Here is a 13,522-nt window from a genome sequence, read left to right on the forward strand (position 1 = left end):
GATTTTATTAGTGCTACTGTGATGATTCAGGTTAAATATAAGTCTTTTGCATTGTGATACAGTGTAAAAAAAGACATATGAAACTGTTGTTAACATTTTAAATTTAATGAGAAACAAAGTTCAAATGTCACCTATGTAAATACATTTGGAGTACACTAGAGGACAATACAAGAAGCTTGGAAAATTCATTGATTCTTGTGTAGAAGAGTGACTCCTCTTTTTCCCACACTTTAACTTGAGTCAGGAATAGGATCTAAAGCCCTGGCTGATAAGGATCATAGCTGAAGCATTAATTTTGTGTTAATGTCCAATCTTAAGCATCCCACAAAGTGCCTTTCAAGAGCTCTTCTATTGCTATTGACCTTTAGTGTTTCAATAAGCAGCGAACACCACTATACTTGGGTGCTGGGTTACTGTGGAGAATATTTCAGTGAAATTTTCCTTCCTTAAAAAGAATATAATTTGTAGTCTATTCCTCAGTGATAAATTTCCATGTTGAAAGGCTGTCTGTGTTGTGGTGGTTTCTATGGATCCTAATATGATTAAGGCTGTATTACAAGTACAGAACATGGATTTAGATGGTGAAGCTAAGTAGGATATAGCCACCACTTTCCAATACATAATTGTCTGCCAGGTAGTGGAAACTGTACCATTACTCAACTTCTTTAGTCAGTTTCATCCATTAAGTCCCTTCTGCAAAGATTTTGACCCTGCCACAGTAAGATACTAATCAAAGCATAAGACAAGAGACGGCTGATAACAGGACTGTCTATAAAACAACTGGAAAGCTGTGGCATAAAGACCACACAGACACCAGGGTTCTTTAGGGATCAGTAACTTCAATTTCTTTATTAATGACAATAACTTCCACTTTTATTGAGAACAAGCAGTCCGAGACAGCAAGGTGTCTCCTGAATCACCCTTCTTTGTTCCTTCTAAACTCTTTACATTCCTCATGGCCTCATCGTTAGGAGTCGGAGGTTATCACCAACCATGGGGCTTATCGACCTCCATGGCAATACTCCCACAGAAAGGCAACTCTTCTGTTCATGGGCTGAATGTGTGCTTCGAACAATTCAAAATCTGAGAACATGCTCAAACTGAAAGGCTAAATGCAAATGAAAAGTGGTACATGAAACGCTTTGAGTTTCTGAATTCCTATATTTCACCTGAAGGTCAATGTGATCCTCGGTCACAGCCAACATGGGTTCATGAGGAGAAGGTCCTGGTTGGGGCAATCCCAGACATGAGTACAGACTGGGTGAAGAACTTACTGACAGCAGCCCTACAGAGAAGGACTTGGGTGCTCTGGTAAACGAAAAACTCAGATAGAGACAGCAGTGCGCACTTGCATCCCAGAAGGCAAACAGCGTTCTGGGCTGCATCAAAAGAGAAGTGGCCAAAAGGCTGAGGGAGGTTAATTTTCCCCCTCTCCTCTGCCTTTGTGAGGCCCCGTTTGGAGTACTGCATCCAAGTCTTGGACCCAAAGCACAAGAAGGATGTTGATCTGTTGAGGGGGTCCAGAGGAGGGCCATGATCAGAGGGCTGGAGCACCTCTCCTATGAAGAAAGGCTGAGAGAGCTGGGGTTGTTCACCCTGGAGAAGAGAAGGCTCCAGGGAGACCTCATTGCGGCCTTTCAGTATTTTAAGGGGGCTTGTAAAAAAGATGGAGGGCAACTTTTTCCTCAGTCAGATAATGACAGGACAAGGGGGAATAACTTTAAACTAAAAGAGGGGAGAGTTTGAGTAGCTGTTTGGAGGAAATTATTCACTTAGAGGGTGGTGAGGCACTGGAACACACTGCTCAGAGAAGTTTTGGATGTCCCATCCCTGGAGGTGTTCAAGGCCAGGTTGGAGGAGGTCCTGGGCAACCTGATCTAGTGGGTGGCATCCCTCCCCATGGCAGGAGGGTTGGAACTAGATGATCTTCAAGGTCCCTTCCAACCTGAGCCATTCTATGATTCTATGATGATTCTCTGACTACTGGAGTTGCCATGGTGAAGCCATGCTGGCTTTCTCAGTTCACTTCCTTCTCCTGCATGTGCTCTGACATTGCTTCCAGGAGGATCTGTTCCATGATCTTCCCAGGAACAGGGGTGAGGCTCACCTGTCTGTAGCTCTCCAGGTCTTCCTTTCTGCCCTTTTTAAGAATGGGAGCGATGTTTCACTTTTTCTAGTCACCAGGGACTTTGCCTGACTGCCATGACTATTCAAATACGACGGAGAGTGGCTTGTCAACTACATCAGCCAGTTCCCTCAGGACACTGGGATGCATGTCATCGGGCCTCATAGACTTATGCATGTTCAGTTTCATTATGTGGTCTCAAACCTGCTCTTCACTTACTGTGGGAGAGACTTTGCTCCCCCAGGCCCTGCTTCGAGGTTCAGGGACTCAAGAGACGTGGGAAGCCTGACTGGCAGTGAAGACTGAGGCAAAGAAGTTGGTGAATACCTCAACCTTCTCCATGTCTGTCATTACCAGTTCACCCTTCTCATCCGTCAGAGGGGGTACGCTCTCCTTGGCCTTTCTTTTCTGACCAATGTACCTATAGAATCCCTTCCTGTTATTTTTTGCATGCCTTGACAAGTTTAGTTTCATCTGTGACTTGGCTTTCCTTATCCCATCCCTGCACATCCGGACTGCATCCCTGTACCCTTCCCAGGCCACATGTCCCTTCTTCCACTGCCTATGCATTTCCTTCTTGTGCCTCAATTTGACGAGCAGGTCCTTCCTCAGCCATGCCGGTTTCCTGTCTTCCCTGCTTGATTTCTTACCCATGGGGATGTAGCGCTCTTGCACGCTAAGAAAAGTGTCTTTAAATAGTTGCCAGCTCTGATCAGCTCCTTTGTCCCTAAGGACAGTGTTCCATGGGATCTCATCTGTTAGGTCTTTAAACAGCTGGAAGTTTGCTCTTCAGAAGTTCAGGGTCCTGACTTTGCTCTTTGCTCATAGTACTTGAGATCACAAACTCAGCCAGGACATGGTCAGTCTGCCTCCAGTCAGGCAGCCCAGTCTGCCTCCAGTCTTAACCTCTTCAATGAGTTAATCTGCATTGGTGAGCACCAGGTCCACTAATGCTTCTTCTCTGTTTAGTTTGTCTAATACCTGGACCAGGAAGTTATCCTTGATGCACTCCAGTAGTCTCCTGGATTGCTTACAGCCTGCTGTGCAGCTTTTCCAGAAGACATTTAGGTGGCTGTAGTCCCCCATCAGGATGAGAGCTTGCAAGCATGATGCTTCTTGTAGTTGAAGCAAGAATGCTTCATCCACAGGCTCCCCTTGATCAGGCTGCCTGTATTAGACCGCAATCACAAGGTATGCTTTATTTGTCCAGTCCTTAACTTTTACCCACAAGCTCTCATCCTGTCTGTGGCTGTTTCTCAGAGGCAGCTCTTCCCAATCAACTTAGAAGGCAACACGCCCGCCCTTCCTTCCCCTCCTGTCTGTTCTGAAAAACTTGAATACCTCTATTCCAATGTTCCAGTTGTATGATCCTTCCCACCACGTTTCTGTGAGAGCAATTAGGTTACAATTTTCTAATTGCACCATGGTTTCCAATGCCTCCTGCTTGTTTCCCATGCTGTGTGTGTTGGTATAGAGGCACTTCAGCTGGAATATCTGTCGCATCACCTTTTCAGAGGAACCCTTCCTAATTCCTTTGGGACGATTCACAAGTATTTCCCTGTTGCTTCCTAAAGTGACAATGTTCCCAGGTTCTCTTTCATCACTCAGAGATACATCCCCTTCCCCTGATGGATCTAGTTTTAAGATCTGCTAATAAGCCCAGCCAGCTTGCTGCCCAGAACACTCTTGCCCCAACTGGTCAGGTGAACCCCATCTGGTGTCAATATGCCCAAAAGTTTGTCCAAGATTGTAGAACCCAAAACTTTGAGCATAGCACCAGCCGCACAGCCAGTCACTCACTTGGTCCTTCTTCTTGGGTCCCAGTCATTAACTGGGAGAACAGAGGAGAACATTACTTGCACTCCCAATTCCTTCAACATCTTTCCAAAGGTCATCAAGTCCCTTTTGATGTTTTGTAGTCTCTTTGTTGCAGCCTCATTTGAACCTTCATGAAAGAGTAGGAATGGGTGGTAGTCTTCTGGCCCCACCAAGACTGGTATTGTCTTTGTAATATCACAAATGTGGGCTCTCTGGGCAGGCAGCAAACCTCTCTGGAGAGATTATCTGGATGGCAAATAGGTGCCTCAGTGCATCTTAGTGTGGAGTCTCCAATTACTAACACCCTTTGCGCCTTTTTTGTGGCACCGGTTCTAATTCAGGTGGTTGACTCAGCCAACTTTGGATGGTTGCCCTTTCCGAGGTCTTTATATTTGTTATGGTTTAACCCAACTGGCAGCTAAGCACCACAGCCATTTGCTCACCCTCCCCCCTCTCTCTCTGGGATGGGGGAATCAGGAAAAAAATGAAGCCTGTGGGTTAAGATAAAGACAGTTTATTAGGACAGAAAAGAAAGGAAAATAGTAGGAATAATGATAATAACACTACTAATAATAACATGTACAAAACAAGTGATGCACAATGCAATTGCTCACCACCCACTGACCGATGCCCAGCCTATCCCCGAGCAGCCGGTCCCCCTATCCTGGCCAGCCACCCCATATCAATTGTTCAGCATGACATCATATGGTATGGACTACCCCTTTGGCCAGTTTGGGTCAACTGTCCTGGTTCTGTCCCCTCCCAGCTCCTGCTGCACCCCCAGCATCCTCACTGGCAGGACAGTGTGAGAAGCTGAGAAGTCCTTGGCTTAGTATAAGCACTGCTCTGCAACAACTAAAACATCAGCGTGTTATCAACATTATTCTCATCCTAAATCCCAAATGCAGCACTTGATCAGCTACTAGGGGGAAAATTAACTCTATCCTAGCCAAGACCAGCACACCATTACTCACACACTCTTCTTTTTCAAGCCCCAGAGAACTGTATCTGTTTTGTAGGGGCACTTCAGGGGCAAGGGGGAGACTCCTTCTCCTGCTCCAAGCAGTTTGAAAACAATTTTCACAAACAGAAGTTTCAAACAGCTTCAAGCTGTTTGAAAAGTTCATCCAGCTGGGCACACTTGCATCCATGACATCCACCTTTGCCTTCAGAGCCTCCTAGGAGGACTCCCAGATTCTGTATTGACCTGGAACTGAGGGTCTGGGCAGCAATTTCAGTCCTCGGGAGTTCTGTTTTGGTCTAGGCATCTGCCTGGGGAGGTTGTGGCCCCTCTGTTTGGGTTCGAACAGTTGTCGTTGTAACGATCATTTTACATGCAATACATATAACCTAAACCTCTGTTATGGAAGTATTTTTTAGTATACTATGGTCAGTTCATAGAACTGCAGACTGTTTTAGGCATTTAGGCATTGGAATGGGCTACCCAGGGAAGTGGTGGAGTCACCATCCCTGGAGGTCTTTAAAAGATGTTTAGATGTAGAGCTTAGGGATATGGTTTAGTGGGGACTGTTAGTGTTAGGTCAGAGGTTGGACTCGATGATCTTGAGGTCTTTTCCAACCTAGACAATTCTGTGATTCTGTGATTTTTAGGTAGGAAAGGACCTCTGGAAGTCATCTGGTCCAACTCTCCTGCTCAAACAGGGATACCTAGAGCAGGTTGCTCTGGACCATGTCCAGATGGCTTTTCAAGATCTCCAAGGAGGGAGACTCCAAAACCTCTCTGGGCAACCTGTTCAAGTGCTTAGTCACTTGCACTGTAAAGATTAGAAGGAATTAAGTAAAAGGTTTTAGATAGGAAGAGTATGTGTAACAGAGATTCTAGTTCAGCTGTTTCATGATCAAAATTATGGCCATGGGCTCTAGCAGTTCTTGTGAGCCCTTTGAATTCTTAAAAAAAAAAAAAAAAAAAAGATTTGAAGAAAAAAAATAAAAGAGATTTGAAGACTGACCATTCTTATTCTGTCTGTGCAGTTCAACAGTCAGCAAGCATTGGGAGGCAGAACTGGCCACGCTCAAAGGTAATAATGCTAAGCTCACAGCAGCCCTTCTGGAATCCACTGCCAATGTAAAACAATGGAAACAACAGCTCGCTGCATATCAGGAGGAAGCAGAACGTCTTCATAAGCGGGTAAGTCAAGGCAAACAGCCAGGATCCTTGAGATGGAAGCACTGGTGACTGTAATGGCTCATTTTTAAGTAAAACAAGTTTATTTGGGGGGCTTTAGGTAAATCTTTGGGAAATCTTTAGGAAATTAATGATTTTTTTAAAGCACACAGGGTTTCTCAGTTAGGGAATTCTTTCTTTTGTAGCTGTTCCTTTTCTGCAGAGGGTTTTGTTGCAGGAAGTTATATGAGCTGAGAAACAGGACATATTTGCCAGCTTTCACTCTTCATTTTATGCCAGCTGCATCACAGCTGTTTCAGGACCTTCTCCATAGCATTACACTTCAATTCCTCTTGCATTTAATCTCATACAAACTTTACATGAGATCTGTAATTTTAAAGAACCCTCTTGTAGTTTCCACGTGTACCAAAGACCAGCAGCTTCCTTTCAGCCTTGCACTCAAAGAAAACTGAACATAGAACGAAGCTCATAAGATGCAAATAAAGATCTGTTCCTGCGTTCATACAGGAGGGGCGGGGTCCTATTCCCTTCACTTTGTATTCTGCAGAAGTAATTTGGCAAACCAGAAATGAGAGCACAATGGGGGCAGAAATGAGAGCTCAAATGCTGCTGGATTCTGCACCTGGGAAGGGGCAACCCTGGTTATATGTACAGACTGGAGGATGAGAGGCTGAAGAACAGCCCCGCAGAGAGAGATCTGGGGGTTTTAGTCAACAGCAAGCTGAACATGAGCCAGCAGTGTGCCTTGCCAGACAGGAGGGCCAACCATATCCTGGGGTGCATCAAGAATGGCATTGCTAGCCAGTCAAGGGAAGTGATTGTCCCACTCTACGCTGGTGCAGCCTCACCTTGACTACTGTGTGTAGTTTTGGGTGCCACAGTATAAGAAAGATATAAAACTGTTAGATATAAAACTGTCCCTGTCCAAAGGAGGGCAACAAAGATGGTAAAGGGTCTAAAGGGGAAGATATATAAGGAGCAGATGAAGTCACTTGGTTTGTTCAGCCTGGAGAAGAGGAGACTGAGGGGAAACCTCATTGTGGTATACAACTTTCTCATGAGGGGGAGCAGAGAGGCAGGTGCTGATCTCTTCTTTGGTAACTAGTCATAGGACCCAAGGGAATTGCTTGAGGCTGCGACAGAGGAGGTTCAGTCTGGATATCAGAAACAGGTTCTTCACTGAGAAGGTGGTCAAGCCACCAGGGAAGGTGACCCAGGGAAGTGGTCACGGCACCTGACAGAGCCTGACAGAGCTTAGGAAGCATTTGGACAATGCTCTCAAACACTTGATCTGATTTTTTAACTTTTTTTTGTGTGTGGTTCTTTGGGAACCCAGGAATAGGACTTGATGATCCTTGTGGGTCCCTTCCAACTCGGATATTCTATGATTTGATGATTCTTTGTGTTCAAGGCCAGGTCAGATGGGGCCTTGGGGAACCTGATCTAGTGGGTGGAATCCTTGCACATGGCAGGGGGTTTGGAACTAGATGAACTTTAGGGCCCTTTCCAAACTAAAGCATTCTATAATTACATGATTCTATTATTCTCTGATATGCTGTATTCTCTAATACGAAATAAGGTATGGCAACTGCACTTAGCCAAACCCTGCAAATTTCGTATGGTCTTTTCATGCCTGTGCTGAACCTGTCCCACTGGAGGCTGTATGTAGTCACAGGAACAAGAATCATGTTGGTCTGAAGAGGAGAAATTCAGCAGGCTGCATCTAACCTGGAGGTCTGGAAGAATAGCAAGAATTCCCTTGAATTGAGAAACCTGGGGAAATGTCAGGTTGTTAGGGCTGTCCTATATCTAGACTGACTTGAAGACAAGGATCTTGAAGTTCCAGTACACCGCTGTAGCAATTGGCACCTGCTTTTCTTCGACCCTTAGCAACCCCACAACAGAAGGGTCCTCTGAGAGACCAGGCAAGGTATACAACTCTTTAACGTCCTCTGTCTCTAAGGCAGCTATGCCAAAAGCCCACCAGTACCCTTTTTGAGGTAGTCTATGCCAAGGATGCACGGAGCATCCGGGCCAGTCACAAGAGGGTGCTTTTGCCACTCCTTCCCAGTTAGGCTCACTTCAGCCTCCAATACAGTTAACTGCTGGGATCCCCCCGTCACACCATAAATACAGATGGGTTCTGGCCCTTTATAGCTTGATGGCATTACAATGATGTGATCAACATCACTGTAATGGATGTGATCAATAAAATAACAACTATGTCTCCACCAACTAGCAAAAAAGAATCACAAACCTTTTTAGGTGTCATGGATTTTTGGAGAATGCACATTCCAAATTACAGTCTGACTGTAAACCCACTCTACCAAGTAACCCGTAAGAAGAACAATTTCAAATGGGGCCCTGAGCAATGACAAGCCTTTGAATAAATTAAACAGGAGATAGTTCCTGCAGTAGCCCTTGGCCAGTCCGAACAGGACCAGATGTAAAGAATGTGCTCTACGCCGCAGCCAGGGTCATTGGCTCCACCTGGAGCTTCTGGCAGAAAGAGCACGGGGAAACTCGAGGTCGACCCCTGGGGTTTTGGAGTCGGGGATACAGAGGATCTGAGGCCCGCTACTCCAACCAAAAAGGAAATATTGGCAGCATATGAAGGAGTTCGGTCTGCTTCGGAGGTGGTTGGTAGTGAAGCACAGCTCCTCCTAGCACCTCGACCGGGCTGGATGTTCAAAGGAAGGGTCCCCTCTACACATCATGCCACTGATGCTACATGGAGCAAGTGGGTTGCACTGATTACTCAGAGGGCTTGAATTTGAAATCCCAGTCGCCCAGAAATCTTGGAAGTGATTGTGGACTGGACAGAAGGCAAATATTTTGGGATATCATCAGAGGAGGAGGTGGGTCGTGCTGAAGAAGCCCCACTGTACAACAAGCTACCAGAAAATGAGAAGTGATATGCCCTGTTCACTGATGGGACCTGTTGTACTGTAGAAAAGCATCGGAGATGGAAGGCTGCTGTATGGATTCCTACACGACGAGTTGTAGAAGCTGCTGAGGGAGAAGGTGAATCGAGTCAGTTTGCAGAAGTGAAGGCCATTCAGCTGGCTTTAGATATCGCTGAACGAGAAAAGTGGCCAGTTCTCTATCTCTACACCGATTCATGGATGGTAGCAAATGCCCTGTGGGGATGGTTACAGCAATGGAAGCAGAACAACTGGCAGGGCAGAGGCAAACCCATCTGGGCTGCTGCATTGTGGCAAGATATTGCTGCTCGGGTAGAGAACTGGTTGTAAAGGTACGCCATGTTTTGGGCTCACGTTCCCAAAAATTGTAACACTGAAGAACATCAAAACAACCAGCAGGTGGATCAGGCTGCTAAGATTGAAGTAGCTCAGGTGGACCTGGACTGGCAACAGGAGGGTGAATTATTTATTACTCGATGGGCCCAGGACACCTCAGGCCATCAAGGCAGAGATGCAACATACAGATGGGCTCGTGATCGAGGGGTGGACCTGACCATGGACGCTATAGCACAGGTTATTCATGACTGTGAAAGATGTGCTGCAATCAAGCAAGCCAAACGGTCAAAGCCTCTTTGGTATGGAGGACGATGGCTGAAATATAAATATGGAGAGGCCTGGCAGATTGATTACATCACACTCCCTCAAACTCGCAATGGCAAGCGTCACGTACTTACAATGGTGGAAACAACCACCGGATGGCTGGAAACATATCCTGTGCCTCATGCCACCGCCCGGAACACTATCCTGGGCCTTGAAAAGCAAGTCCTATGGCAACAAGGCACCCCAGAAAGAATAGAGTCAGACAGTGGGACTTATTTTTGAAACAACCTCATAGATACTTGGGCCAAAGAGCATGGTATTGAGTGGGTGTATCACATCCCCTATCATGCACCAGCCTCCAGGAAAATCAAGCGATACAATGGATTGTTAAAGACTACACTGAAGGCAATGGGCACTGGGACATTCAAAAATTGGGATACGTATTTGGCAAAGGCCACCTGGTTAGTCAACACTAGGGGATCTGCCATCCGAGCTGGACCTGCCCAATCAAACCAGTTACATACTGTAGAAGGGGATAAAGTTCCTGTAGTGCATGTAAGAAACATGCTGGGGAAGACAGTCTGGGCTACTCCTGCCTCAGGCAAAGGCAAACCCATTTGTGGGATTGCTTTTGCTCAAGGACCTGGATGCATTTGGTGGGTACTGCAAAAGAATAGGGAGGTCCGGTGTATACCTCAAGGGGATTTAATACTGGGTGAGAATGGCCCATGAGTTGAATTCTATCATGTTAAATATTATACAATACTGTATGTCATCACTACCATGATTGCTATATATCAATGTCTTGTTAATTGTATCACAGTAACATCCACACAGGTAATGATGAAAGAATTTTGATAGAATTGGACAAGCACAGAGATCTGATGGAACGAGAACGGGCTTCAGCGTGCTATGATCCAACATCGCACACCATCTTTTCCGCCCTGAAAGACAGTTGTAACAGATGGAGCCTAATGTCAGTCATGGACTAAACAAACTCAGTGGACATTTTATATACATATATGAAAAGCGGTGCTTAATTGGAATATTTTGGAATGTATGGAACCTGAGCATGACTTAAATGGTATGGAATAAGGCAAGGATATTGTTCAGGTTTGGGGTAGAATAGAGTTAATTTTCCTCCTGGTAGCTGGTAGGGTGCTGTGTTTGGGATTTAGGATGAGAATAATGTTGATAACATGATGATGTTTTAGTTGTTGAAGAGCAGTGCTTATGCTAAGCCAAGGACTTCTCAGCGTCTCATGCTGCCCTGCCAGTGAGGAGGCTGGGGGTGCATCAGGAACTGGGAGGGGACAGAACCAGGATAGCTGACCCAAACTGGCCAAAGGGGGTATTCCATATCATATTCATGCTGAACGACTAATATGGGGTGGCTAGGCAGGGCAGGGGACATCTCCTCAAGGACAGGCTGGGCAGTGGTCAGTGGGTGGTGAGCAATTGCATTGTGCATCACTTGCTTTCTGTACACATTATTAGTAGTAGTGATATTATCATTTTTATTATTATTTTCATTTCTTTTCTGTCCTAATATACTATCTTTATCTCAAGCCATAAGGTTTCACTTTTTTTCCCCGTCCCACAGAGAGGGTGCGGGGGAGGATAAGCGAATGACTGTGTGGTGCTGAGCTGCTGTCCGGGTTAAACCACAACACAGCCACATGAGTTTATAGAGAAGAATGACAATTTCTTATGCGTTCTAACTGCGTGTGTAATAGCTGGCTGGATGGAATGCATCAAGTGTAATTAAACTGGTGCTTTTATTAAAGTGCTTTTTATTTCAAGAAATTGACAGTTGACAAAAATCTGCTTTGCTTGAAAATTTTTCCAGTCATGCACAAGCTTGTCTTGTGTGTTTGTATAGGGATTTTTATTTTACTTTCTCTTTTAATTTTCTCCTTTGTAAGGATGGAACTTCTAAAGTGTGCTCTAGGTTTGTGAATGAATTATAGTAGTCATTGTTTATAAAATTATTTAAATTATAACCTTATAATTACTATAGTGCAGAAGTTCAGGTGGATTTGAACACCAGATACTTTACAGTGAAGAACTCATTACTAAAATACAGACATAATGAGGTAGCATTCTTTATAATAAAATGTACTAAGAACTTCTGTTTTAAAGCTAAGACAGTACAGTTCTCATACAACAAAGAAAAGAAAACTATCACAGAACAACAGCAACTGAATTATTTGCCTGCCTCTTGTGGGGTAATCCAACCAGACAAAATGACCAAGGTTTTGCTGTAGAAGATCTCTTTTTCTTGATGTTTTTTTTCTCACTCTTACACCTATCCTATTTAAAATCTGTTATTAGCAAAGGCAATTAATGAATATAGGAAAAAAAATTTGCATGACTCTTTGCATGCACCTGATACTAGAGTTAACAAAAGTAGTAACTAAGTCTTTGTAGCGACATTCATTAATAGCTAATTATTTTTCACAACCTTTGCCAAGCAAATTCCCTGCAATTATTTTGTATTTCTGAGGGAATACAAAATCTTATAACATGAGATCGTCTACACTGTGCTTTTATGATCACCTTTCACATTCTTGTATTAAATCTTTCTGTAATCTGTTACCTCATGGCTTGCTGAAATCTAACACAAAATATAGGAATAGTCTGTTTCTATGGCTCTCTGGGCATGTTGTGGTTTAACTTGACAGGCAGCTAAGCACCACACACACATTCGCTCCACCACTCCCCTCCCAGTGGATGGGGGAGAGAACTGGAAAAGAAAAGAAGGCAAAAGCCCATGGGTTGAGATAAAGACAGCTAATAGGACAGAAAAGGAAAGGAAATAAAAATAATTATAATGATAGATTGTACAAAGCAAGTGATGCACAATGCAATTGCTCACCACCCGCTGACCGATGCCCAGCCTGTCCCTGAGGAGCGGTCCTCCCCACACTGGCCAGCCTAACATGTTGCCATGTCAATTGTTCAGCATGATTTCATATGGTATGGAATACTCCCTTTGGCCAGTTTGGGTCAGCTGTCCTGGTTTTGTCCCCTCCCAGTTCCTGATGCACCCCCAGCCTCCTCACTGGCAGGGCAGCATGAGACGCTGAGAAGTCCTTGGCTTAGCATAAGCACTGCTCTTCAACAACTAAAACATCATCATGTTATCAACATTATTCTCATCCTAAATCCCAAACACAGCACCCTACCAGCTACCAGGAGGAAAATTAACTCTATTCTACCCCAAACCTGAACAATATCCTTGCCTTATTCCATACCATTTAAGTCATGCTCAGGTTCCATACATTCCAAAATATTCCAATTAAGCACCTCACTGGCAGGGCAGCATGAGAAGCTGAAAAGTCCTTGGCTTAGTCTAAGCACTACTCTGCAACAACTAAAATTTCAATGTATTATCAGCATTATTCTCATCCTAAATCCCAAACACAGCACCTTACCAGCTACCAGGAGGAAAATTAATTCTATCCTAGCCCAAACCAAGGCAGCATTACTATAGGATAGCTCATCAAAAGTACAATGATTCATTGAAAAATAGCTGTAGTCCAACATTTACCTGTTTCAATAGCCTTGCTAAGAGCATTCACTGAGACAGTCTCAGAAAGTTGACAATATTTGTAGTCTAATGTTTGCCTGTTTCAGAGCCCTGACAAGGACTTCCACTGGGACAGTTTCACAAAGTTGAATGTATTTAGTAAGGTGACAGATTCAGAATTGCCGTTGATAAGTATATTTACTGCAATAGCACTAATATATGATAATAGTGCTAGCAAAAGGCTATCCTGGGTATTCCTCACCAACAGCTGAAGGTGCAGAGCTTACCAAGAAGGCATCCCTCTCTTGGTAACTTTTTTCCTAACAGTATCTTCTTTTAACTTTTTTTTTTTTTTTTAAACACTAACTCCTAAAAGT

The 13,522-nt window shown here is 44.4% G+C and overlaps 1 protein-coding gene across 1 annotated transcript in view; it reads left to right on the plus strand.

The window, feature by feature from the left end:
- LOC311220822 (homer protein homolog 1-like) overlaps positions 1-13,522 on the plus strand; it is a gene marked incomplete at both ends in the record, with an annotated part of 117,547 nt that overhangs the window by 75,154 nt on the left and 28,871 nt on the right. Inside the window, one exon of the mRNA XM_084304438.1 lies at positions 5,936-6,092. Coding sequence (XP_084160564.1) covers positions 5,936-6,092 — 157 coding nt within the window. The remainder of the gene's footprint in view (positions 1-5,935; positions 6,093-13,522) is intronic.

This window comes from Netta rufina (genome assembly GCF_964035555.1).
Source record: "Netta rufina genome assembly, chromosome: W".
NCBI classification, from domain to species: domain Eukaryota; kingdom Metazoa; phylum Chordata; class Aves; order Anseriformes; family Anatidae; genus Netta; species Netta rufina.